This window comes from Puma concolor, chromosome E2 (assembly GCF_028749965.1).
Source record: "Puma concolor isolate L17-30 chromosome E2, mPumCon1.1.hap2, whole genome shotgun sequence".
In the NCBI taxonomy this organism is placed as follows: domain Eukaryota; kingdom Metazoa; phylum Chordata; class Mammalia; order Carnivora; family Felidae; genus Puma; species Puma concolor.
Window position 1 is genome coordinate 20,191,284 of NC_141681.1, and position 27,060 is coordinate 20,218,343.

Sequence of the window (27,060 nt, forward strand, 5' to 3'; positions counted from 1 at the left end):
GTTTCAGAGCAACTGTATCATAATCCTTTTTATCTATTTAAATGGGGAACAGTAAAATATGTTCAAGAAAATCGGATTTGTCATTTTAGAGATGCCCCCTTTCTGTTTCTTACACTTATTTTAAGTGTGTTGAATAAGTTCAGGTCATAGAAAATCCCACATTCTGGGTTTGTCTCATTGTTCATGATTTGATTCAGGTTAAATGGCTTTTGCAAGGATAAGTGAGGTTACATATGTTCTAGTGCATCACATTAGGTTGTCCCTGTATTGGGATGTTAGGTTTGATTCTCTTTGATTAAGGTGGTGCCCCCCAGATCTATCCAGTAAACTGTGGGTGGTACTATTGAGTATCTTGGTCTTCAGCCACCTTTTTACCCGTTGGTTATAGCACCTGCTGCTGATTTTTTGCCTAAATCCGTTATCTCATTAGGAGTCTTTTTTTTTTTTTTTTTAATGTTTGTTTATTTTTGAGAGAGAACACTCGAAGGTCACAAAGAGAGGGAGACAAAAGGGTCCAAAGCTCTCTCCGCTGACAGCAGAGAGCCTGATGTGGGGTGGGGCTTTAATCACGAACTGTGAGATCACGACCTGGGCCAAAATCAGATGCTTAACCTACTGAGCCATCCAATCGCCCCTCATTAGGAGTCTTAAGTGATAATTTTCTTATCCCATCATTCCTCCTGCATTTATTAGCCGGCATTCATCTATAAAAAGGAGTTCTCTTCCTTCTGCTCTTTTTGGGTAGTTGTTTTTACTGTGAATTTTTAGATTCAGAGTGTTACAATCTAATAACTCATTCTTTTTGATGCTCACATTGCCCTAGATTTCATGAGTGGGAGCCCTCTCAACCAACCATCCTTTTCTCTTTTTATTGAGATATAACTCACAACATAAAATTTACCACTTTAATTTTTTTTAATGTTTATTTTTGAGAGAGAGAGCGCAAGCAGGGAAGGGGTAGAGAGAGGGAGACACAGAATCTGAAGCAGGCTCCAGGCTCTGAGCTGTCAGCACAAAGCCCATCATGGGGCTCAAACCCACAAACCGCGAGATCATGACCTGAGCTGAACTTGGATGCTTAACTGACTGAGCTACCTAGGCGCCCCAGGCAAGTACAGTTTGGACAGATGAGGAACTGATTAAGAAGCAGAACCAGAAAGCAGCCCAAACTGGGGAACTTCATCCCTTTTGGGCCTGCTTTCTCTGTAAAAGTGGTATAAAATTTCTTTGCGGTCATTGTGAATAGTAGAGGAGGTACACGTGCACTTGGCATATGGTCGGTCTTCAATGTGATTTTTGGCCCTGAAGATACCTTTTGGAAACTCTGCATTGTTCCAGCAACTCCATTTGTACCTGTGGAGAATCTACCCATTCCATTTGTGGCATTTCACATTTTGTAGTTTAAATATCTCATCTATAAAGAATACAGGTAGAAGGGATGGACAACCTGTAACCACTCACCTGGTGCAGTTCCCATGGGATGCCACATCTGACCCTGGATCCTGGAGGCAAGGACAGTGCTTGCTATTTAGTACTGTATTTCTTACCCTTCAAGGCCTGCAGATAAGCCACAAGGATGCAAAGTGCCATCCTGATGCTCTGCCACTTGAGGCGCAGGTGGTGCATTCTGATTAGGAGAAACAGCAGGCCTGTAGCGGTGTGGTTGAGAGCAGGAGGAAGGAAGAAGCCAAAAAGCTCACCATGGATGGCCAGTGCACCCTGCTGGTACAAAGAGCCAGAACATAGCCGAGATGCAGCCCAGAAGTCTCCCTGGGTTCTGGTTCTAAGGGGATCTTGCAGCGTGAGGAGAGGAGACACTGCCGAGGTAGCAGGGGTTTGAGAGGCCAGTAGAGGCCGGACTAGGGTTCTGTGTGGGAAGTTTGAGGTCATGAAGTCCCTTCCCCAACCTTGGACAACATTTTAGCCAGGAGTTATCTAACCTTTCTAGTGTTTCCAATCTTAAGAAATTCTTTTTTTTTTTTTTTTCAACATTTATTTATTTTTGGGACAGAGAGAGACAGAGCATGAACGGGGGAGGGGCAGAGAGAGAGGGAGACACAGAATCGGAAACAGGCTCCAGGCTCTGAGCCATCAGCCCAGAGCCCGACGCGGGGCTCGAACTCACGGACCGCGAGATCGTGACCTGGCTGAAGTCGGACGCTTAACCGACTGCGCCACCCAGTCGCCCCTCCAATCTTAAGAAATTCTAATGTGGGTAAAGTTAAAATCTTTTTCCAGAGTACTGTTAACATTTAACTTTGTGTTCGTTCCATCTTTTCATTAAGCGACTCAAATTGCAAGACCTTTAAGATATCTTCATATGTGAGGTTTTTCTAGAACATTTAATTGAACTTGTTTCTTGGATAGAACTGAATTTACATTTGTAAATGATCATCAGTCTTCTCTGTCTTCCCCCACCCTGCCTCCCCTCCAAACCCATCTCACCCAGTCAGCTTCTTGAAAGAACTCTTTAAAGTTCTAGAAAAGGCAAGCAAGATGTGAACTTCAGATTGTAAGCATCTTAATTTTTGTTTGGGGAAGAACTCCCTTTAAAACTGTCCTTTTTTAAGGCAATGATTTAAAGAGTGGCGGTGCTTGTACATCTGCCAGGAGACTGTGGCATGTTAACATCTGTCCTTGATATTTAAAATATTTGGTGCCATTTTACTGTGAATCCACTTTTGACTTACTCAGAATCAGCTAACAAATGCTATCCTGGAATTAAACTTGGGGGTATATAGGAAACTAAACACTCTAGTTGTTTAGACTTTGTATACAAATAATACATACGTGTTGAGAAGGTATTTCAGAGGTTCCAATTAATGTTAAGTGGCTTGCACCCTGAAAACCCATCTTAGAGGCATGTTCTCTCTCACAGTACAGGAGGGAACAAACAGCAAGGATTTGCCCTGCACTGCCATAACTGCACAAGAATGCCGCTGGTTCTGGTGCAGGCTCTGCCCCTCACCGGGTAGCTTTGCTCTTGACATTCCTCTCTCCATTTGTAAAAGTTTAAATCTCGGTTTCCCAAGGTGTGTTCTGGGCATATCAAATTTTAGGTGGTCAAATGGGATTAGAAGATTCAAGGTTAGGGGCGTCTGGGTGGCACAGTCGGCTAAGCGTCCGACTTCAGCCAGGTCACGATCTCACGGTCTGTGAGTTCGAGCCCCGCGTCGGGCTCTGGGCTGATGGCTCAGAGCCTGGAGCCTGTTTCCGATTCTGTGTCTCCCTCTCTCTCTGCCCCTCCCCCGTTCATGCTCTGTCTCTCTCTGTCCCAAAAAGTAAATAAATGTTGAAAAAAAAAATTAAAAAAAAAAAGATTCAAGGTTAAACTAAATTAAATAGATTTTTAAAAATTATTTTTTGAACTCATGTATTTATTTACTTTCTTTAAAAAAATTTTTTTAGTGTTTATTATTTATTTTTGAGAGACGAACACAGCATGAGCAGGGGAGGGATAAAGACAGACACAGATAAAGGATAAAGAGTGACACAATCTGAGGTGGGCTCCAGGCTCTGAACTGCCAGCACAGAGCCCGACGTGGGGCTTGAACCCACGAACCGTGAGATCACGACCTGAGCTGAAGTCAGATGCTTAACCAACTGAGCCACCAGGTACCCCAACTTTTTTTTTTTTTTTAATGTTTATTTATATTTGAGAGAGAGAGAGCATGAGCCCAGGAGGGAACAGAGGATCCAAAGTGGGCTCTGCCCTGATAGCCGAGAGCCCAGTGTGGGGCTCGAACTCACAAACTGAACTGTGAGATCGTGATGTGAGCCGAAGTTGGACACTTAACCGACTGAGCCACTCAGGCATCCCCACGAACTAATTATATTTTTAAAGTGTATTTATTTTGAGAAAGAGTGAGCATGTACATGTGAGCAGAGGAGGGGCAGAGAGAGAATCCCGAGCAGGATCCATGCTGTCAGCACTGAGCCCCCCGCGGGGCTCAACATCATGACCTGAGCTGAAATTGAGTTGGGACACTTAACCGACTGAACCACCCAGACACCCCAATAGATTCTTGTTCCGATTTGTTTTATGGGTAACTGGGTAGGTATAGCTCTTCAGAAGGGCTCAAGTGTTGGCTTTCCCAGCTAGCTGTGACTATGGACATCTTCCAGGTTCCACAGAATGCCCTTTGAGAACATTCACATGCAGGGCTACTAAGGCTCAGTCAAGATCCCTATTTTTATGACTGTTGGAATTTGGACTCTGGTGATATTTCTGTGTGGACTCTCAGTTTCCTTTCCCTTGCCCCACCTTCTCTTCCCTCTCACTTTCCCTGCTCCCAGGGAAATCAGCATTTGTAAATTGGTAGGTTTGCCATAATAGGAACACCCCCTGGGAAATTTTGCCCCCGGGAGTGGGTTTCTGTGACTCCTGTGGACGGCATGGTCACAGGCACAAAGGGCAGTCCGGCACACGTCTCGCTTCTGGCTCGAGTCCTCAAGGGAGGCATCACCAAACAGCCTCAAACCAGCCACTCTGCCAGATGGTTCTCACCCACGCTCAGAACCATAAGTATTTCTGGCACTGAGCTGAACCGGAACTGCTCTGACATAAAAGGAAAACTGTAGCCCACAGTCCGAGCCCTGACACGTGGGCTGTCAGGTGGGCTTGTGTTTGAGTCCTGGCTCCAGAACTTAACAGTTGTGTAATTGTGGACAACTGAGACACGTGACCTCTCTGAATCTTAGCATCCTCATATCTCACAGGGAGGCTGGATGCATTGAGGTGAGTGCCTCTTGCAGTGCCAAGTGTGCAGATGGTCCTGAAATAGAACCAGCCCTGAACCGATTGTGTGAGAGAGAGGCCTTAGTGCTGGAAATCACCACTTTCAAGATGGAGAAATAAACCCAGGTTGGGAAGTTACTCATCACCATCACACAGGAAGGGAGCAGAGCTAGGACTGAGAATCCAGGTGTCCTTGCTTCTGTCTCGCTGCCTTCTACCTAATCTGCACACTTTTCCCCAGCAGGGGCAGTGCTAAACACCAGGCCTTAAATACGAAGAAATAAATTGCTAGTTTAGACACCAAGCAAGAGAGCTATTTTAGGGCAGACAAGCTTTCAACACACTATAAATTCCATCACCTGGGCAACTGCCTGGTTTCTTGGGCAAGGCAGCTCTCTGCCATCTGCATGCGTGGGCTTCCAAATACGTGGTTGAGGTTTGTGACTTCTTGGGGCCTCCCCCTGCCTCTCCTCAGCAACCATTGCCATCTTCCAAAGAATAGTGGGCATGATTGGGTGACAGGAGATATTGCTGATAATGTAAACAAGGTAGGTTCTGCCCCTCCAGGACTAATAGTCCTCTGGGAGCAACAGCTAAGGCAAGCAATGTGTCTAACACCACAGTCATCTTTGCTCAAAACAAACCCCCAAATCACTGGCACTTTTCCCCGTCCCCACTGATTTGGCCCTAAAGTCTTTTTTTTTTTTTTTAGTTTATTTTGAGAGAGAGGAGAGACTAAATCCGAAGCAGGCTTCTTGCCCCATGAACCATGAGGTCCTGACCTGAGCCGAGATCAAGAGTTGAATGCTTAGCTGACTGAGCCACCCAGGCACCCCTGGCCCTAAAGTCTAGGTGGGCAGAGCATGATAGGTGTCTGGGGCTGGGGTGGGAAGCTATGGTGACCCAAAGGTGGTTTCTGGAACCTGAGCAGGGTGAAGAGAATGTCCCTATAGGTGGGGGTGAGGGAATGGCCAGGTGTTAAACAAACAAACAAAAACTCTTTTCAGGGTGAAGAGGGCATCTTAGGAGAAGGGCACAGGGCATCAGAGCCCAAGTGGTGTGAAGACAGCAAACCCAGGGGAGGCTGGCCTGACTCAGGTATCCATCCAGAAGGAGGAAGGAGGGCATCGCATGGAGTGTCAGAACCTGAGCCCAGTGAAGTGAGTCTCTGTGTGAGACGAGGGGCCCAATATGGGATCATATGGTAGGAGGGCACCTGTGGAGGGATTGGAGAGATGGAGATTGGAAAGTGGTTACATATGGGGGCATCGGTCATGTAAATTAATGTATGAAAGATGATAACCAGGCTTCTCACTGCCAGAGAAGGGAGTAACAAATAATGGGAAGAGTAATAAATAATGGAAATAGAAAACTAGAGTATTGGAATGGAGCTAGAGACATTAGGGTAAACTCGTGGTTTTCAATACACACACACAAACACACACACACACAGATGTGTGTATTTATATACATATGTATATTCCCTAGCTATCTGCACTGAGAGGGTCTGGGAGCACCAACAGCCCAAGTGAGCATACTTCATGCCTAGATTTTGGCTCCTAAGTACTATTCTCCAGTAAAATAAATCAGGGTTCCTTGGAGAAATAGCTGATTCTAGAACCGGGGCAGGGGAAGTGTCAGCTTGGGAGATCTGTGCTGGAAAGTAAGAAAGAGCTCAAAGAATAGGGAGATGTCAAAAAAAAAAAAAAAAAAAAAAAAAAAACCACACACAAAAAAACAAAAAACCCACATTGATCAGCTTGCTAATTAATTCAAAGGCAATTTGAGCATTTAAAAAAATAATAATGGATTATAACTCATTAAAAGAATAGAAAATCATGAGTCTATATTTGATATAAAGTAATAAATTATACGTCAGAACTGGCATTCCATTTCTCATCAGCATTTCAATTTATATGATTTATTCAGTGGGTTATAATTCATTACAATCAATATTTATTTGGATTCTTAAATTGACTCAGGTGTGTTCATTACAAGGGATAAAAAGAGTAACTTAATAGTGGAGAAGCCTTGTAGATACAAGCCTCAGCTACTATGAAAGTGAACATCATTAGTAAAAGGACAAACCTCAATCATGTGCCTCCCGATAGGCTGTACTGAGAAGCATATAATTTCTAGGGTGCCAAAAATGTATGACCTGAATCTAATCCCAAGGAAACATCAGAGAAACTCAGATTGGAGGATATTTCTGCAAAATAATTGGCTGTAATCTTCCAAAGTGTGAAGGTCGTGAAAGTCAAGACAAGTCTGAGGAACTGTTCCAGTGTGAAGGAGACTAAAAAGATAATAAGGCAACACATGATCCTTACTGCGATCATTTAGCTACAAAGATGTAGGGACATTTGGCAAAACTTGAATGGGATCCAAAGATTAGATGGTAGTAATGTGTCCATAATCTCCTGGCTTTGATGGTTGTATTCTGCTAAAGGAGGAAAATGTCTCTGTAGGACGTATGCACTACTAAAGTATTTGGGTGTGATAGGATACTAGGTTGGCAGCTTACTTTCAAATAGTTCAGAGGAAAAGAAGTTCTTTTTACTGTACTTACAGGCTTTTTTGTTTGTAATTTTGAGATTGTTTCCAAGTAAATACATTGAATTAAAACAAACAGCCTTCAAGTCGGCCCATGTACACAGGCTAAAGATCAAAAGCTGTGTACCATTCAGGCCTCTCCACCCCCATGACTCCTTTACTAAATACGTCCTTCTGCCACTACTTCATTCCCTCCTCTAATCTCCTGAGCTCCCAGACTCTGCCCTAGGCTTGTCCTACTATCATACTTTCCTGCCCTTTTTGACCACTTACCTAAGGCCTGTCCATCCTTTGAGGCTTAGCTCAGGTGCCCACGAATCCGGGGACCTCCAGTCCCCCCTTCAAGAATCAGACTCCCTGAACTCTTGGGATGTTTCTGGCTGCACCGGAGTTTCCTTGAATGGGTCTGGGGATCCCTAGGCATCCACAGATGTTCTCTTGGGGGCTCTGAGACCTTTTTTCTTTTAAAGGGTTGTATCCATTATTTAACGTAACGGAGACTGCTACCCATTTGATAGAGAAGATAAGACTGAATTATTTATCTGTACTTTTGTTTTCACTCAAATCTGATCGGGTCAGTCCCCTGCTTAAAGAGCCCAGTTCAACTCTAATGGCTCACCTGAGTGCAGGGGCCTTTACAATGTGTTCCCAACCTACCCTGCTCATCTATCCCTCCTCTTGCCCTTCGCATACCCTTCAACCCTCCCTGTCTGAACACAAACTCCGTCTGCTCACCTTTTTATGAATCCCTTTCTGTCAGGCCTTTGCTCAGGCTAGCTCCTTGTTCCAGAATGCCTTGTCCTGCTTGTTCAGAATAATGACAACAATAATGAGTGAATATTTGCTGAGTGTCTACTTTGTCTCCATCACCATTCTAAACGCTTCACAATTGACAGACGGGGAAACAGCCCACAGATGTTAACATCTTTTCTGAGGTTACACAGCCAGTGACTATAGTTCTGTGTTCCCCCAATGGTTACTGGCATGCCTACCCCGCGTCTGGCCCTAGGCGAGGCCCAGAGGACACAACACAGATCATGGTCTGGAAGAGCTGCAGATGGGTGGGTAAACAGCGAGTTATACATCGTGTAGTACATACTTTGATGCAAGGGGCTGTGGAAGCCAGGGCAGGAGCATCTGACCCAGCCTGGGGGCTCAGGAAGATATTCCTGGATGAGTTGGCATCTAGCCTGAGCCCTACAGGATAACTAGGAGTTAGCCCTCTTCATTGTGCTATTTTGAGTGTTAAATGAGTTAATTTATGACAACCAAGTAGAGCCATGTCTGGTACATGGAATGCATTTTAAAAGTGCCTTCTCCTCCTCCTTGGCCTCAGAAAGGAATGGGTGTTCATATTGCAGGTTTGGGGGGCCAGCAAGTGGCATTATGAATTATGTTTTAGCCTCGTGGAATTCAGGACACCCAAGGGTAATATCTAGTGGGCCACTGGATCTAAGTGACTGGAGCTCAGGAGGATGGTCTCAAGTCATGGGAAAGGTGATGAAGCTAGTACCCTGAGAAACACTGAACTCCAGGGACCAAACCTATACAGATGACTGAAAAGTGCAGCCAGAGAGGTAGGAGGAAAGTCAGGAGAGCCTGGGACCATATAGGTCAGCCAATGAGACTGCTTCCAGAAGGTAGAACAGGTGGCAGGATCACATGCTAATGAGTGAATTCCTATTTCACCTTTAAGACCCACGTTAGCTCCTTGAAGCTTTCCCTGACCTCTCCTACTCCAGGCAATTGCACTGGCCTTGTTGTCCTATAGATATTTGCAGCAGCAGATTCCTGTCCACACCTTAGGCTTAAGCATCAGACCCTTCAGGAGGTCCTGAAAATCTACCCCTAGGGGCGCCTGGGTGGCTCAGTTGGTTAAGCGACTCTTAATTTCCGCTTGGGTCATGATCTCACAGTTTGTGGCTTCAAGCCCTGTGTGGGGCGCTGCACTTACAGTGCAGAGCCTGCTTGGGATTCTCTCTCTCTCTCTCTCTCTCTCTCTCTCTCTCTCTGTCTCTCTCTCTCTCTCTCCTCCCCTGCTCATGCTCTCTCTCTCTCTCTCAAAAAAAAAAAAAAAATCTTCTTGAGTGATTCCTGTGCTTACTGAAGTTTGTATATACCTCTGTGTTCTACAGAGAAAAAGCCCAGGGTAGGATTCTCATTGGCTTAACTCACATCCCAGGACCACCCTGGTAGGAGGGAACCATGACTGATCAATCTTGGGTCAAGTGCCTACTCTTCCTAGGTGAGCATCAGCAGGGAGGTGGGAGGTGGGTGTTGGATTAGAGAAGGAGCAGTCCAGAACAAGGTGGGGGTGCTATCCTTAGAAGCAGGGGCATAGATGCTAGGCAGATGGAAGCAAGCATGCCCACTCTGGTCCCACAATGGCTACCCCCACAATTCTTTTGTGAGAGACTCAAGGCTGCAGCATGTGGCCCAGTGGCCGGCACATGGAATCGGGCCATCAGCAAATGTTTGGTTTATGTATGTTACCCCCTGGCTACCGCAGTGACTCTCCGAAGTTCCCAGGCTAGTTTAGTCAGCATCCGGCCTGGGATGACCACGGGTACTGGAGGGAAGGCAGCACCCACGTTTTCTTACAGTCACACTTTCCACCTTCTCTAGAAAACCATTCCCCCTTCTCTGCCACGGGAAGAGAAGGTGGAGAGCAGCCAGGGAGAAGCAAGGCAGCTGGCGAGCAGGCAAATCTTTCCCCAAATCATCAAGTGCCCGCAGGGTTTGGTGGCAGCAGGACCTGCAAACTGGCATCCCACGGAGGGTGGGATTCCACCGGAGTCTCCGGGAAGGGGCGCAGATGGATTGGCTTGAGTTGTCCTTGGTCATAGGAACTGAAGGAATGTCAAACTGGAAAATCCCAGCAAGCACTATTTTTAGAGAAGACTTGGAGAGCATTTTTCTGGCTGGAGTGACAAGTTTTTTCAGAAGCAGCAGTTAACTGCGGTTCAGGGCTGCAGCATCTGAACTGCTCCCGGCTGGAATTCGCCCAGGCCCAGCCCTCCCTCCAGGCATGTGGGAATGCACAGCAGCACAGCGCACAGCCGGAGGGGTCCGGTCACTACCCCCCACCCCTGCCTTGGGACAACAGGGGCATCTGCTTCTTTCAAACACAAAAATGGCGTGTTTATTTTTACATCTTTGAGTCTAATCCTTCAGACACAAGGAATTTGTATGGGTACTTTTCCTTGAAAGGCTGTTTAAAAGTGAAATTGTTTCAAACTAAGTTGTTAGTCTTGTGACATTAAACATAAGATTTTCTTGTGCATTTGGTTCATTTTGATATTAACACTGATGGGGCACCTGGGTGGCTCAGTGGGTTAAGTGACTGGCTCTCGATTTCAGCTCAGGTCATGATCTTGCGGTTCATGGTTTTGAGCCCCACATCGGGCTCTGTGCTGACAGTGTAGAGCCTGCTTGGGATTCTCTGTCTCCCAATCTCTCTCTCTCTAAGTAAATAAACTTTAAAAAGGATGGTATCGGGGCGCCTGGGTGGCGCAGTCGGTTAAGCGTCCGACTTCAGCCAGGTCACGATCTCGCGGTCCGTGAGTCCGAGCCCCGCGTCAGGCTCTGAGCTGATGGCTCGGAGCCTGGAGCCTGTTTCCGATTCTGTGTCTCCCTCTCTCTCTGCCCCTCCCCTGTTCATGCTCTGTCTCTCTCTGTCCCAAAAATAAATAAAAAACGTTGAAAAAAAAATTAAAAAAAAAAATAAAAAGGATGATATCAACATTGATAATTGTTCATGATAAACGTAATTTGTCTTCCCACCATATACTTCATGCTTGAGATATTCTACATCACCACCAATGTCTGTATTTTTGTTTGAGGGAGAAGTCTGTAGGGATCCTGCTAATTACTGAGCTTGTTAGAAGTAGATTAGATCTATTGCTTAATTGACATTACAGGAAAAACTATGCCCATCTGCAACACTCACAGAGATGCACTAGGGAGACCTCAGTAAGAAATGAAGTGAAATGTGAACCCCCCGCCCCTCAGCAACACTAGGCACTGCCTCCAGGTATAGAACACCAGGGACCACCATTTGGGAAGGTGTTTTGTTTGCTTCCAGTCCTTAATGGAATTTAGAACTAAAGTCCTTGTAGGACCAATGCTCTTGAGGTTAGAACTTTTTCCATGAGTCCATGGAATCATTGTGCTTGTGGAGGGGGGCTAGAGTGAGGAGGCCTCCAGACTTGGAGGTGGTTGCCCTTGGAGGGAACCAAGCCCAGAGCTAAATGAGAGGCTCAGGGGCTTGGGTGGGACTGGGCCTGATCAAGGTGAGCCAGGGTAACCTGGGGAATAGCCCGTATCGAAAGATGCTATATACTCTGAGCAGCTCTTTCAGGATGAGTTCAGGGATTGAGATATGAATCAGCAATATGATTGTTGGCAGAGTCTATCCGCTGGCAGCAATTAGTAAAGTAACATCTGGTTTATTCATCAGGCTCCCTGAGTCTGGTTGCCTTAAGTCAGCCTTGGATATGTGGACCAGGCCCTGAAACCCAGGGACCTGTCAGAAGGCTGCCAGCCTCTCTATCATTTATCATCTGCATTTTGATCTCAGCACTGATAGACACTTGGAGGCACAGCTACAGCCACAGACTCATGATGTATTACAATTTAAAACTGAGGAAGGTACCATAATACCAAGTTTTACCTACCATTACTATGTGGGATTCCTAACGACATCCTTTGGAAGTCTGTTTAACTTCTGTTAAAAACCAGAAGTAAAAATTTTGAGTCTGTCCCCAGAACTAAAAATAAACTAGGCTAGTGTCCAGGAACAGGGAACAGTTAATAAGTACTGGAGGAAGCCTCTAATCTTGCTTCCGCTCAATCCTTCTCCCTCATGAAGCCAGAGAGAGAGCTCTAAAAGTCAGGCCTCCTGGGCCACTCTCCCCTTTAATACTCTTCTGTTCAGAGTCCACCCTGTCGCATGGCCCACAAGACTGCACAGGGACCAGCCCGAGGCTTCCCTCCAGCTTCAGGTCTTGTCTGCCATCCTCCTCCCTCTGAATTCTGCATTTGAGCCTCTTCTCTGGGCCTTTTCACATGTTGTTCCCTCTGCCTGGAACACTCTTCCAGCAACCCTTATCATCTCTTTGCTTAGCTAGCTGCTGTTCACATTTCAAATCTCAGCTGAAATTCTGATCCAGAGATTCAGTTAAATCCTTGCTGGAAATTCCCATAGCACCGTGAACAATACTCAGCACATGCTCCGCTATACTTACTGGTTTTAATACTTACTCTCCACGTCCTTGCTGGCAGGGACTCCATCTGCCTTGCTCACCACTGAGTCTCAAGTTCCTTTTTAAAAAATTGTCTTTAACTTAGCTTTTATTTTCATTTTTTTTAAATATTTTATTTTACTTTTTTTTTTTTTAAATTTTTTTTTTTCAACGTTTATTTATTTTTGGGACAGAGAGAGACAGAGCATGAACGGGGGAGGGGCAGAGAGAGGGAGACACAGAATCGGAAACAGGCTCCAGGCTCTGAGCCATCCGCCCAGAGCCCGACGCGGGGCTCGAACTCACGGACCGCGAGATCGTGACCTGGCTGAAGTCGGCCGCTTAACCGACTGCGCCACCCAGGCGCCCCTTATTTTACTTTTTAAAGTAATCTCTATACCCAGCGTGGGGCTTGAACTCATGACCCCAAGATCAAGAGTCACATGCTCCACCGACTGAGCCAGCAAGGTACCCCAACTTAGCTTTTATTTTTGTTAAAGTTATATGTGCACACAGTTAAGAGAATCAAATAGTTCTGTAAGGCCTATAACCCTCGTTAACATTTCCTGTTCCCCAGAGGCAACGCTTTGAAACTTTTAAGATTATTTTTGTACTTTTCTTTATATTTTTAATTAACAAGCATATACTGCTACCTCTTGATTTTTCAGTTTTAAGCATCTACTGATCTCTCACAATAGATGATGAGTATTTAGATCTCTTGCACACACTGCCCTTCTCATCACACCTGCACACATCCTGTCCCTCTATCCTTTCCTTTCTACAAGGGTTACTAACTTCTGGCTAGATCAGCATTCATTGTTTACGTTATTATAGTTATGCAAATATTATTGACAACTGAGCCATGTGATTTACCATACTTCTTTTCTCTGCATCCTTTTATTTTTCCTGCAGTTAATAAATATATATGAATATTTGCTTAGTTCTCTATACGTTTATCCCTAATTGATCTCAAAACTCTCCCCAAACTATGTATCTTTCTGTCTGTATATTCAACACATTAATTTCATCTTGAAGAAGTGTCTCAAAGCCTCTGGCTCCTCCAGGCTGGGCTGGCTGACTCACAGCCCTGATGCAGAGGGGCCTCTGCCCCACTCACCCTGTGATCCTTACCACCTCTTTCTAGGCTGCACCCACCCTTTGCTGGATCCTGCATCCTTTGCTTCCTTGGTTTAAATCCTTGTTCTGATGGTGTCCTCCAGCCGTCTCCTAAGAAAAGGATAAAGGGAATCTCTGCATGTCTGAAAGAGACATCAATCATACCTGATTGATACTCCAGATGGAATCAGATTTCAAGGTGAGGATCATTTTTCCTCAGGATATGGAAGACTTTGCTTCATTTCCTTGTAGCGCCCAAAGTTGCTGTAGAAAAGTCTGATGCCTTTCTGATTCCTGATCTTTTATAATGAAACCTGCTCTGTTCCTCTCTGGAGCTTTGAGCATCTTGTCCTTGCCGGTCCAATGTGCATGGGTGCAAGTCTGTGCTGGGCACTGTGCTGGGTGCTGGTGGGTCCTTTAAATCCAAAACTCATGTCCTATGGTTCAGAATAATGTTACTAAATTATTATTTTATGTTCTCTTCCCTCCAATTTTCTTGATTTTAATTCCATGCAAGTCTTACTATTCTATTATTCTCTCGGTCTATTCCTCTAATTTTCTTATATTTTCTCTCATTTTCCATCTCTTTGTCTTTCGGCTCTACTTCCTGTAAGATTTCCTTTTCTTTAATTCTAATGAATTTTTAATTTTTTTTTTTTTTTGCTTTCATATTAGTTAGCATTAGTTATTAGGAGATACACACACACACACACACACACACACACACACACACACACTTTTCAATATAGTACCCCTGTCCTCAACTGTGCCTCATGATCCCTAGCTAAGAGACTCTGTTTTATCTTCTCCAGAGAATAAAACTCCAGTCTTGGAGGATGGGCATGAGAAGAGATTCAGGGATCCAATTGCTTCTTAAAAAGACTTTCAACTGATTTTTTTCTTTTTTTCCTTGCTTCCACCTCCACTTCTACATGTGCTTGGTGCTGCCCATCCCAGAACCTTTTGTTCTGTGATATAATGTAAGTTGCAGTTCAGCCTTTCCCTGTGCATTTTAGGGTTTAGCTTTCTTGGAGCTGCTAAGTCAGTTTTCACTTGCCTAGTTGCTATTCTGATTCCAACTTTGTTGCCATTGTCTTCTTTACCATTCTTTGTTGCAGTGGTTTTATGCCCTAAAATCAATCAATCAATCAATCAATCAATCCCTGTAACTGTCATTTCACTGGGATTTTGGGAAACAACAGGGGCCAAGGCCTACATCCAACTTGCTGTCTTTACCTGGCAGTTTATCTCCAGTTCCTAGTATATTTTTTAGCACATAGTAAGTGCCCAATACAGATTTGTTGGTTGAATTGAGTATTAGAAATACTGTCTTTCCCATCTTTGGTAAGCCAAAGATGAAAACCCTTTAAATGGAAATCTTGTTAGTTATGATGTTTACTGCATCTCAGCTTGGAGTTCACCAATTATATTGTGAACTATCTAAATTATATATTAAGCAATATTGTGTGGTGTAAAAAGTTGGAACCTGGGCTCCACTCACCACCAAACTGTGTGGCCTGGGACAAACTACTACCACTCGCCACACTTAGTCTGCCCTTCTGTAAAATGGGAACAATAATACTTTCTTCAAGTGTCTTCCTCAGTGCCTACAGCATGGGAAGCTCTCAATATTTGTGGTGTGTAAGAGTTCAATACCAAAGCGACAATTCTTAGAAGTCAGTGTTTTACTTAAGCTTAAAATTAGCCTTCACACTTGAATTGCAAATTGGTTCTTAATTAATGCCCGTCAGAGCAAAAATCTGTGTTTAACTTGACTTGATGATTAGATAGCGATTACAAAATCTTGTCAGCTGAGAGGCAACTACTGTTGCTTATCGAGGGTCTACAATGTGCTAGCGCCCCTCCTCGGTCAGGCCGGTGGATGTAGAACTTAAAGTGGGAATTATTCGTAAGTATTTACCGTGTATGTCTTGCAGACCCCGTGCTGAGCGACCCCTCACTCACTGTAGTTTCACTACCGCCGCGCTCAGTCCCTGGCCTCTCTGTACTGGCTTGTTGCAAGGCGTCCAGGGTGGGAACCCAGACCCTTGGACTCCTCTCGCCAGACCCACCCTGGGCCAATCACGGTTGGCAGCAGGGTTCGCACAGCACATTTTGGTCTTCGCCGGTAAGTCTCCCAGCCTACCTGCAGAGAACCCCACTTCCTCCAGAAGAGAAACTAAGGTAGCGCCCTGGGAAAGCAACTCCGTGTCCTTTAAGTCCACTTAGACCCTCCCCTTAGCCCCCATTCCTCTCGGTCCCCGCGACCCCCGCCCCTCGCAGGCGGGGATGGCAGGGCTTGCAGAGAGCCTCCCGGGCCCCTGCGCACAGGCAGGTGAGGGCGGGGTCCGAGGAGACGGCGTCCCGCCCCGCCCCGAGGCCCCGCCTCCCGAGGCCCCTAGGCGCGGGTGGCCGCCTCCGTCTCGCCCTAGCCGCGGAGCGCCGCCGAGCGGCTGGCGGGTGGGCACTCGCTCCGCCCCCTCCCGGCCCGCTCCGCCGGCTCCCGCCTCCTCTCTCCTCCTGCTCCCGCCTCCCTCCCTTTCCGCTGCCGAGGCGGCGGGAGCCGATCCCAAGCTGACCGAGTCGCGGCTGCAGCCGGGCGGCGGGCTCAGAGGAGGAGGAGGAGGCGGCGGCGGGGCGGGCCGCGGGCGGTCAGTCCGGCGGCGGCGGCGGCGATGCGGCGGCCCCGCTGAGCCGGCCAGCTCCGGGCGCCGGGGGCCGGCCGCGCGAGGCGGCCCGGGCCGGGCGGCAGCATGCGGAGCGGCGAGGAGCTGGACGGCTTCGAGGGCGAGGCCTCGAGCACCTCCATGATTTCGGGCGCCAGCAGCCCGTACCAGCCCACCACCGAGCCGGTGAGCCAGCGCCGCGGGCTGGCCGGCCTGCGCTGCGACCCTGACTACCTGCGCGGAGCGCTCGGCTGTCTCAAGGTCGCCCAAGTGGTAGGTGCCGGGCGGGGCCCCAGGTGCGGGCTGGCGGCCTAGCCGGGAGTCTTCCCTCCCCTCTCTCGCTTCGGGGGCTCAGGCCCGGCCGGCCGCCGCCGCGCACCCGCTTCCCGGGGCCAGACCCCAGTTCCTCGCACCCCCTTCTTCCTCGCGGGGTCCTGGGCCGCCCTTCCACCTTCCTTGGGGACCCTGCCCTCTCCAGACTTGCAGCCTCAGGCGTGCGCCTCCTACCTGAACACCTGCCCCCGGGCCTACCTGTCCACTCCCGCCTTCGCTGTCGCGAGCCTTTTTCATTATTGGGCTTGGTGGTCCGCGGAGCCCGGCGCGAAGGTCATGCTGACCCCCGATTAACTACTGATCACAGCAATTTGTGGCAGGTTTTCGGGGCCCGCACAACCTACACCTCCCCTGAAGGCCCTTCTCTGTGTCTGCTTCCACTTCTGGGGACTGTGGCTTGGCTTCCAACTCCGCACCTAGCAGAGTGCCGGGCTTAGGGCAGACGCTCAGTAAATGTTTGTTGAATGGAAGCATGTAGCCTAGATGCAGTGGGGGTGCCCAGATCTAACCCCCAAAGTCTCCAGTTTATACCGCAGAGGTTTGAATCCGCCTACTTAACCTAGAAGACAGAACCAGCATCCCTGAATCCTCCGCCCCAGCACGGTGGCTGGCATTGCCCAATTGGTACCCAGAGTTAAATCATTCGAGGAGGACAGCCAGTTTTGGAGGCAACAGAGACAACTTTCTGTCGGACTTGTCGATAGTAGAGATCATTTCTCAGAATTGTTTTCAGCTTCCAGGGTATACAGGGCAGTGGCCTGGCACCTCTGCCCCTCTTTCATGGTTTTTGTAACAAGCCTCTCTGGGCAGTTGCCTGGCTCTCTTGTGGACAGGGCATGCTCCAAATTCAGAAGAAAACTGTGTCCCAATATTATACCCTGTCACAGGTAGGCCTTCCTCTGAGGCCCGGCAGCAAAACTTTATAGCCTTCTAGCCCGAGAAGCCATTTGCATGGAGCCCCAGTGTATGTACATTTTGTTTCTTCCAAGCATTGGGCTGGTGCTTACTTGAGTCCATAGATAAGCATCCCTTGGGAGTAATATAAAATGTGGACACCCTTTAAATAAAGGTCTCAGTGTTTGTAAATTGCAGAATCATAGACTATTTTCTCTCTGGTGAAAGGCTTGTTCTGCTGATTGCCAGGGGATATTTTTGAAGGGCTCTAAGGAAAGACAAATGGAATGGGTTATCCCTATCTAGAATTTTAAACTGACCTTATCTGGTAAGCTGGAATGTCCTCAGAGATGTGTTGGTTCTGTTGTTAGGCACTGGTGCTAGCAGAGAGTGGAGGAGGTGGGGGAGGGAGAGGGCTGGTGGTAGTGTCTAACTGCCTTTTAAAAGGCAGCTAGCCAGTGTTTGAGTATAGCACAGATAATCAGAAATGAGTAAAAAAGATCACGGTGAACTTGGACCCAGGTGGAAAATAGGGCCTTGTGAAGTACCTTGCTTTGTTTATTCTGTGGACTTTTGAAAGTAAATAGAACTTGCCACTCCAAGGATCTGGTAAAAGAATGAAAATCAGTAGTTGTATAAAATGCTAATTGCCATCTCATTGCCGGAACTTGGTCACCTAAGGCCAGAAATGGAAGCCAGTGGTATTTGTTACTGCCTTGTGGTAAGGTCCTGTTTTGTTGTAGAAATTTACTTTTCATCTGGAAAAATTTGGGGTCCCAGCCCCTAAAATCTCACCTAACTCTGCCATTTGTCCAACGTGTTGGATTTAAACAGCAAGAGGATGGGTGAGTGAAAAAAGGGACCTGCTTGGAGGTTATAGCAACTTGAAACAGTCTTCCATGTACGTGGCTTCTCAGCCCTGATATAAATCAGGGTTTTTAGGGGAGAAAAGCCCCCTCAAAGCTCCAGGAAATTGAACTATAGATTTAAACAAGAAGTCATTATGAAGATAATTTTAAGATGTTACAAAGCTCAAAATCCCACTACAAATATGGATGTTACAATTCTTTTTTTTTTTTTTTTAATCTCACTTATTTTTGAGAGACAGAGCGTGAGAAGGGGAGGGGCAGAGAGAGAGGGAGACACAGAATCCGAAGCAGGTTCCAGGCTCTGAGCTGTCAGCGCAGAGCCTGACATGGGGCTCAAACCCACAAACCTCGAGATCATGACCTGAGCTGAAGTCAGACATTTAACCAACTGAGCCACCCAGGCGCCCCTGGATGTTATAATTCTTATATTAGAGTTTATATTATGGTTAACTTACTGTTTTTGAGAAAAATTTGACTGTTTTTCATTTTAGTGTTTAATGGACATTTTTTTGTGGTTTGTGGCCTATTGCAACCTGTAGCCATCCTCGCTACTTTGGGTGTGGTCCCCAGAACAGCGGCATTGTCAGCATCAGAGAGCGTGTTAGAAACGCAGAATCAGGGGTGCCTGGAAGCTCAGTCGGTTAAGCGTCCAACTTTTGATTTTGGTTCAGGTCATGATCTATTGGCTTGTGACTTCAAGCCCCACATTGAGCTCTGTGCTGACAGTGCAGAGCCTGCTTGGGATGCTCTCTCTCTCCCTCTCTCTCTAACCCTCCCTCACGCTCTCGCACTTTCTCTCTCTCAAAATAGATAAATAAACTTAAAAAAAAAAAAAGAAAGAAATGCAGAATCGGAGGGCTTACCCTAGACCTTCTGAATCATAATTTGAAGTTTAACAGGATTCCCCCAGTGATTCACGTGCACATTCAAGTTTCAGACTTACCTTTCTATATCATTTTAGTGTTAAAGCCTCACACAGGTGCTAGCAATCAGTTCTCTATCAGAACCATTAATAGTCAACCTCAAGGCTGAGGTTTTTCTGTAAAACGAGCTTGTACCTCCTGAAAGGATTAAGAGAATGAGGTGACATGTAGAATTTAGCGCCTTGTGTGTTAGGCGCTTAGTGTGCAATAAAAGATTGCTATCATTGTTGCCAATTAATATTTCCTGGCTTTCAAGAAACTTGGTGAAATTGTCACCCCCAAATTACAATTATATATTTGAATTAAAGACAGTTTGCTTCCTAGTGATTTAAAAGTTAAGTTGATATTTTATTTTTTTAATTTTTTTTATTAAAAAAAATTTTTTTTTCAACGTTTTTATTTATTTTTGGGACAGAGAGAGACAGAGCATGAACGGGGGAGGGGCAGAGAGAGTGAGAGAGGGAGACACAGAATCGGAAACAGGCTCCAGGCTCTGAGCCATCAGCCCAGAGCCCGACGCGGGGCTCAAACTCACGGACCGTGAGATCGTGACCTGGCTGAAGTCGGACGCCCAACCGACTGCGCCACCCAGGTGCCCCTAAGTTGATATTTTAAATGGAATGCTTTTGATAGCAAAACTAATCTAAAATATGAAAATTAATCAGTGTATTTCCATAGATTAAATTTTTTAAAATGGAACTTATACCTATCCCTTAGTTGGGGAGAATGTCTCATGTGGTTATATAAAACAATAAAATGTACTTTTTGTGGGAGAAGAGTTGGTTTAAACTCTTGATTTAAATGCTTTCTTCCTTCTTGTGAATGTGGATCCTGTGAATGCTTATTGGTTTTTAGCTCCTAGACATCATTTAATGAAATAGTTCATTTAGGTCTTTTGCTTTTTTCCATCAGCTTGATTGAAAGCAGAGTTTTGCTCTTGGGTTGGTGGAAGAGGGGAGTGGTGGTGTTTGGGGAAGGGCATATTGGCACATACACCATGATCTAGGGCAGTGTAGAAGAGGACCGGTCTTGGATTGGCCAAGACTTTCTGAATAAAAACAACAGCAGGCATCATTTAGTGAGAGCTTACACTCTTGTTGCTACCCCCATTTTATGGATGAGGAAACCGAGGCACACAGGTTGTGACTTCTTCAAGGTCACACGGCTAGTGGGTAGTAGTGCTGGGGTTTGAACCCAAGCAGTCTGATTGGCAGTGTACTCTTTACTGCCTCCTGAACACATCATTTTGAGTGCCACAGAGAGGGCGACTTTGATTCCAAGGACACTTCTCTGGTCTTTGGCTAGCCTGATGATTGATGGTTTGGGTGACTCTTAGATACTTAAGTGAGACTTAAAAGGATTTCAGTTTCTCATTGGCCATTGTGGAGGTGTGCAGCTCCTCTGGTAGCCTGCCCCTCACCCAACAGACCTGTCCACTCACCTCAATGAGGAGATGGGGCTTCTCAAAAGTGCCAAGAGGAGATTCAGCATTTCAGTTCTAAAAAGACCTCTCTGGGGGCACCTGGGTGGTATCTAGGAGTTCCTTACACTATTCTTTCTACTTGTGCAAGTGTTAAAAATTTTTCATAATAAAAAGTTACAGAAAAAATGGTTATGTGTTGGGGCACCTGGGTGGCTCAGTGGGTTAAACGTCCAACTTCGGCTCGGGTCATGATCTCACGGTTGGTGAGTTCGAGTCCCATGCTGGGCTCTGTGCTGAAAGCTCAGGAGCCTTCTTCGGATTCTGTGTCTCCCTCTCTCTCCGTCCCTCACCTGCTTGCTTGTTCTGTCTCTGTTTCTCTCTCTCTCTCTCTCTCAAAAAAAATGAATGAAACATTTAAAAAAAAAAAAAAGACCTCCCCAGGAACTCTTTTGCCTCAGATCCTTTTCTTCAGCCCCTCTCATACCTGATTGACCTTCTGACATTGCATTGCCTGTGTTTAGGACTTTTTGTAACAAGTTGGGTGATAGAAGGTGTTTAAATTCAAATTTTAGCTCTGCTGAACGTGAAATCTCTTTAACCGTATCCTTGTCTTGGCTTTCTCAGTAGTATAATGTGGGTAGAAATGACTGAGCATTTTAGGAATTGTAAGAACTAAGAGGTTAAGAGGCGCTTTCTTAGGTAACTCAAAGGCAAATGTGTGTATTTGCATTTCAGGGTTGAGTAATAACATATCTTTTATTTGATGGAAACCTTGTCAGTTTCTTATCTCCAGCCAGTAGGGCAAAGCTCCTCACCATTCCTGCTCTGTGGGGGATGTGACAGGGCATGTAGGTGAAGTAATAGGTTTCACTGCATTGGATTCTCAGATCTACCTTAAAGTGGCTCTTTGTAAAATGGTCTTATTTTCACTTAGGGAATTATTGTTATCTTTGGGAATTGTCTTCCTGCTCAAAGACTTAAATTTAATTCTAACAGAAAAGCAAAGTTAATACCACTCTTTGATGATGTTAGAAGTAGTAAAATTATCATCCCAGACCTCAGAAAACTGTATAGTACACATCCATTTTTACAAAACCAACAAAGACAGTTCAAGAAAAGAATACTACAGACCAATTGTTCTCATGAATAGGGGCACAAAAATCCTCAAAAAAATACCAGGAAATCAAATCCAGTGGTATTATGTAAAAAGAATAGTACACCGCAACCAATTGTGATTTATCTCAGGTGTAAAAGACTGGTTCAGTTTTCCAAAATCAATAGATGTAACCCACCATATGAACAGCTGACTAAAAAAAACCCCACATGATTATGTCATTGGCTGCAGAAAAAACATTTCACAGAATTCAACATCCATTCATGATAAATGCTGCCAGCAAACTAGGAAGAGAAGGGAACTTCTTCAGCCCAAAAAAGGGCATCTACCAAAAACGTACAGCTAACGTACTTAGTGGTGAAAATGAACGCTTTCCCCCTAAGGGGAACGAAGCAACAATCTCTACTCTCACCACTGATACTCAACATCGTACTGGAAGTGCTAGCCAGTGCAAGAAAAATAAATGGAAGGCATACAGATTGGAAAGAGAGAACAACTGTCCCTATTTGCAGATGGCATGATTGTCTATGCAGATAATCTCATGGGAATCTCTAGAAAAAGCTCCTAGAACTAATAAATGTGTTAGCACAGTTGTAAAATACAAGGTCAACACACACAAAAAATCAGTATTTCTGTATCCTAGCAATAAAAGCAATACATCATTGGAAACAGGAAAAAACAAAACCAAAAAATCCTATCAGTTACAGTAGCTCTGAAAGGAATGGAATACTTAGTATAAATCTAACAAAATATGCAGAGGATGGATCTGCATGCTGAAAATTACAAAAAACCGAAGAAAAATTAAAGACAACCTAAGTGGATTGACATACCATGTTCATGAATTGGAAGACTCAGTATAGTTATAATATTAATTGTCTACAAATTGATTGTGTTTAACACAGTCCTAAAATCCCTGCAAAGTTTTTTATTTTTATTTATTATTTTTTTATTTAAAAAAAAATTTTTTTTAACGTTTATTTATTTTTGAGACAGAGAGAGACAGAGCATGAACAGGGGAGGGGCAGAGAGAGAGAGAGGGAGACACAGAATCTGAAACAGGCTGCAGGCTCTGAGCGGTCAGCACAGAGCCCGACGCGGGGCTCGAACTCACGGACCTCAAGATCATGACCTGAGCCGAAGTTGGACGCTTAACCGACCGAGCCACCCAGGCGCCCCCCTGCAAAGTTTCTTAAGACAGAGACAAATGATTCTAAAGTGTATTAAGGATTTTATTTTTTTTAATTAAAAAAATGCTTATTTATTTATTTTGATAGTGTGCATGAGCAGGGGAGGGGCAGAGAAAGATGAAGAGAGCGAATCCCAAGCAGAGCAGAGCTTGACATGGGGCTTGAACTCGCAGACTGGGAAATCATGACCTGAGCTGAAATCAAGAGTGGGACGCTTAACCAACGGAGCCGCCTAGGTGCCCCAAGGATTTTATTTTTTTAAGTAACCTCTACATCCATTATGGGGCTCAAACCCACAACTCCCAAATCAAAAGTAGCATGCTCTACTGACTGAGCCAGCCAGGTGCCCCTGATTCTGAAATTTATATGGAAAGTCAAGTTATCCAGGCAAAGGGATGGTGAAGGTTGGTGGGAGAGTGTTCAGGGAAGAGGGAACAACATAACATCAGGTCACCTTTGTTGTGTTGGGGAGTAGGAAGATGGGGATGGGTTCTGGGAGTATGAGACTTTTGGCCAGTTACTAGTTCACTTCATGCCACAAGTAGGTCTCTTCACTTATAAATTGGGGCTGATGATAGTATTGCTTGCACTGATGAGCCTCCCATACAAAATCCTGAGCAAAGTGTCTCACATACAAAGTGTTACAAACCTGTGGGCACTATAGAATATCCCTGAAATGATACAAGCTGGGAAACTGAGTGGTGGAGGGCCAGGTGGAAGGGAGAGTTAGATTTAGTGTATGACTTTTTGTACTTTTTGAATTGTATGCCGCATGCAAATATCTTCTATTAAAAATTTATTAAAATGTTACCTGTTATTAGCTCTATCTTAACATACATTAGCCTGAAAGCAAATATACTGACCATAACCTTTAACCTTTTGCTTACTTTGTAATTTGGAGGGCCTTAGGGAGAATGATTTAGACAATATAGAACTCTTGAAGAAACTTAAAGTTTGAAAATGTTTTCAGTACATTTTCCTGTAAAAAAAAGCAAGCATTCTGCAAGATTGCAGGCACTTAATTAATCTGTTTATTTGCTAAAGGTAACATTTCTTTCATTTGCAAGGAATTTACCCTAATTAAACAAATTTTTTTTAATGTTTATTCCTTGAGAGAGAGAGACAGAGCATGAGCAGGGGAGAAGCAGAGAGAGAGGGAGACACAGAATCCGAAGCAGGCTCCAGGCTCTGAACTGTCAGAACAGAGCCCGACACAGGGCTCGAACCTGAGCTCAAGTCGGAGGTGTAACCGACTGAGCCATCCAGGCGCTCCTACCCTAATTTTATTAGTTAATACGTTATTTGGGGTTTTAAAGTGCTATAGCATGGTGGCCATAGTTAGTACTATATTGCATATTTGAGAGTTGTAAGGGAGTAGATCTTAAAAGGACTCATCACAAGAAAATAAATTTTGTAGCTATGTATAGTGACACATATTAAGTAGAGTTATTGTGATCATTTCCGTTATACAAATATTCAATCGTGTACGTCTGAAGCTAATATAATATGTCTGTTATGTCTCCGTTAGAAGAATTGTAACATACAGGAAATGAGGGAAAAAAAATCTTAGTATGACAGATCAAATGAAGAGATCTTTGGAGTTTCTCTTTTCCAAAGGCTCAACAAGATGGTTTCCTTTTTTTTTTCTTTTTTTTTCTTTGCTAATAAGAAGAATGCTTCAGTAAAAGTCTTTCACTCTTCTTTTGATTTGTGACTATTTTTTTGTTAAATTTCATGGAATGCTTTTACTAGATCAAAAGGCAGTATCATTAAATTTCTGAGCATTAAAAAAATTGTGGAATTGGTCAGCATGTCTCTACAATATGCCTGAAGGTCATAGTTTATTCCAGTTTCCAGTACACTTACCCACAAGTACTTACCAGTGGGAACTGGTGAGCTCAGGAAGACCTTCTGACTCCTTCTGAGTCACGGGGCCAAATCAATTCTTCCTTGACAGCCCTGGAGGACCTTTTTTTTTCTTAATTGGAAAGTGGAAAGAGCCTTTCCCGGGTCATGGCACTTGAGAAGGATGCTTAGAGGAGGGAAGACAGGGTTGTATGTGCACTGCCCGGTTCAGGATATTTCCCCCTCCTGGTAAAACGGATGCCTACTCGGGTGCTCAAGAGAGTCATATTTCCAGTCTAGAGGTAGTTGTGGAAATACCTGAGCTACAGCGCATTGGTGGTCCACTGCATAAAGGGTCGAGGGATGTGTGACAGCCAGGGCTGGGTATTTTGTATGGTGGTCCTGCTAGCTCCGTGCACTGTTGAAATAACCTGGAAACGCCAGCGTTCTGGCCTTCAACCCACAGCTGCTGTCACTGCCTCCTTATCCTTATTGCTGGAAGTAGCTTCAAATCCTTTTGTAGGGTGATGTCAGATTTCTTTGGAAAATCAAGTTGTTTGTTAGAGGACAGAGCTGTAGTCAAAGGCCTGTGACTGTGATCACAGATCCTGAACCTTCCCAGACAGTCCCAGTTTCCTGTGCTGTCTCATCAGATTATGTGTAAGTATGTCCTGAGTTTTTTTTTTTTTTCTTAATGATTTTACTTTAAATTATGAAATATTCCAAGCATTGACATTATAGTGATTCACATAACAAGTACCCACATACGGACAATGTGTCCTGATATTTTTGTTTGGAAAATAAGAGTATCCCCCAGGGGACAGGCTGTGTGTGCAAGAGAAGTAAAAAGCAGGGTGAGATGAGCTGGAATTTGGATTCATTAGCGAGGTGGGACTTCAGAGAGCCCAGGAGGAGGAAAGCTAGACCAGGAGAGAATAAGAGAATAAGGCACCCCCAGACAAGGGGATGGCCTCAGCATCTCTTGTGGTGGCAAAAAGCCAACTTAAACTTTCAAAGGCTCCGTTCAAAGTGGTCCAGGCCTGAGAGCAGGCCTGCAGCTGGGTGAGGAAGGGACAGATGAGTGGAAGGATACAGAATTTAGAAGGCAACACCTCCTTCGGGAGAAGATCTTGTTTTATTTGTAAGCAGTTTAACTTGATGGGGACGATTTTTGTGTGAAAAATTCTCACAGGAGGGCCCAGTGTTCACCTCTGTGCCTCTCCTGTGTGGTCTTGTCTCCACACATTAGATAGTGGGGTCTGTCACTGGTTTTCAGAGTGAGGTCCCCTGGGAGCCCTAGAACTTACTAATGTAGAAATGGGGGATTGAGAGACTGAGGGACTAGGTATAATTGTATTTCAAAAAGAATAATATAACTGCATTAAATAGTAATCAGGCCAATTTCTTTTTTGATGAGAATTTTATGGTACAGATTGTTTTATGTTGATCAGAAGCTTTGATTAACATTTGAGTATCATACCCCTGCCTCAGAGTCTTTGCATTTGAGATATAATCTTGCACCCTCTGCTCCCTGCCCCCTCCCAAAAATATCACTTGGCTGTGTTCTTCAGCACTGTTGTTCTTCTCTTCTGTTTAAAAGAGACCTTCCGTGACCATGCTGTGTAAAGTAGGACACCTCTGTCCCCACTCTTTTTCCTCTCCCTCTGCTGAATTTTTCTTCATGGCTTTTACCACCTGACTAGACCGTGAGACCAGAGGTGTTGTGTGTTAAGTTTCCTTCTATCCCCACGGTCTGTAACAGTGCCTGGCGCATAGTAAGGCCCTGATCAACCAGTTGAGTATACATAACTGTTTAATAAAAGAAAAATAATGGAATATTGCTCAGTGTAGTTTATAAGGTCAGATTATTTGACAATATGGGATCCATAGGGGAAAATAACCTGTATTGGTGTATTTACCAGTAAACTTCTGGACTCAGTTCTAAGTGGAAAATATTAGGAAGAAAGTATGGAAACAAAATACCGCTGTAATTCTTTTTGCTTTTTTTAACTGTGAGTTTTAAAAGGGTATCTACTGCTACTAGGAAACAGAAGCATTTGCTTAGAAGGCAGATTTTTGTAAGAGAAGGGGAAACCATAAGAGGCCCTGCCAAGCTTTTTGCTTAGGAAAGTGTAAGATGAAAACTAGGGATTCTC

At 45.0% G+C, this 27,060-nt stretch overlaps 1 protein-coding gene across 2 annotated transcripts in view; it reads left to right on the top strand.

The window, feature by feature from the left end:
- The first annotated feature begins 16,096 nt into the window (after positions 1–16,096).
- Positions 16,097–27,060, top strand: part of CMTM4 (CKLF like MARVEL transmembrane domain containing 4) — a 70,833-nt gene continuing 59,869 nt past the window's right edge. Inside the window, exon 1 of one of the 2 annotated variants that reach the window (XM_086689274.1) lies at positions 16,097–16,589. In XM_086689274.1, the coding sequence (XP_086545400.1) occupies positions 16,404–16,589 (186 nt within the window). In that variant the 5' untranslated portion in view covers positions 16,097–16,403. The remainder of the gene's footprint in view (positions 16,590–27,060) is intronic. The other variant, XM_025920799.2, reaches the window with a different exon arrangement.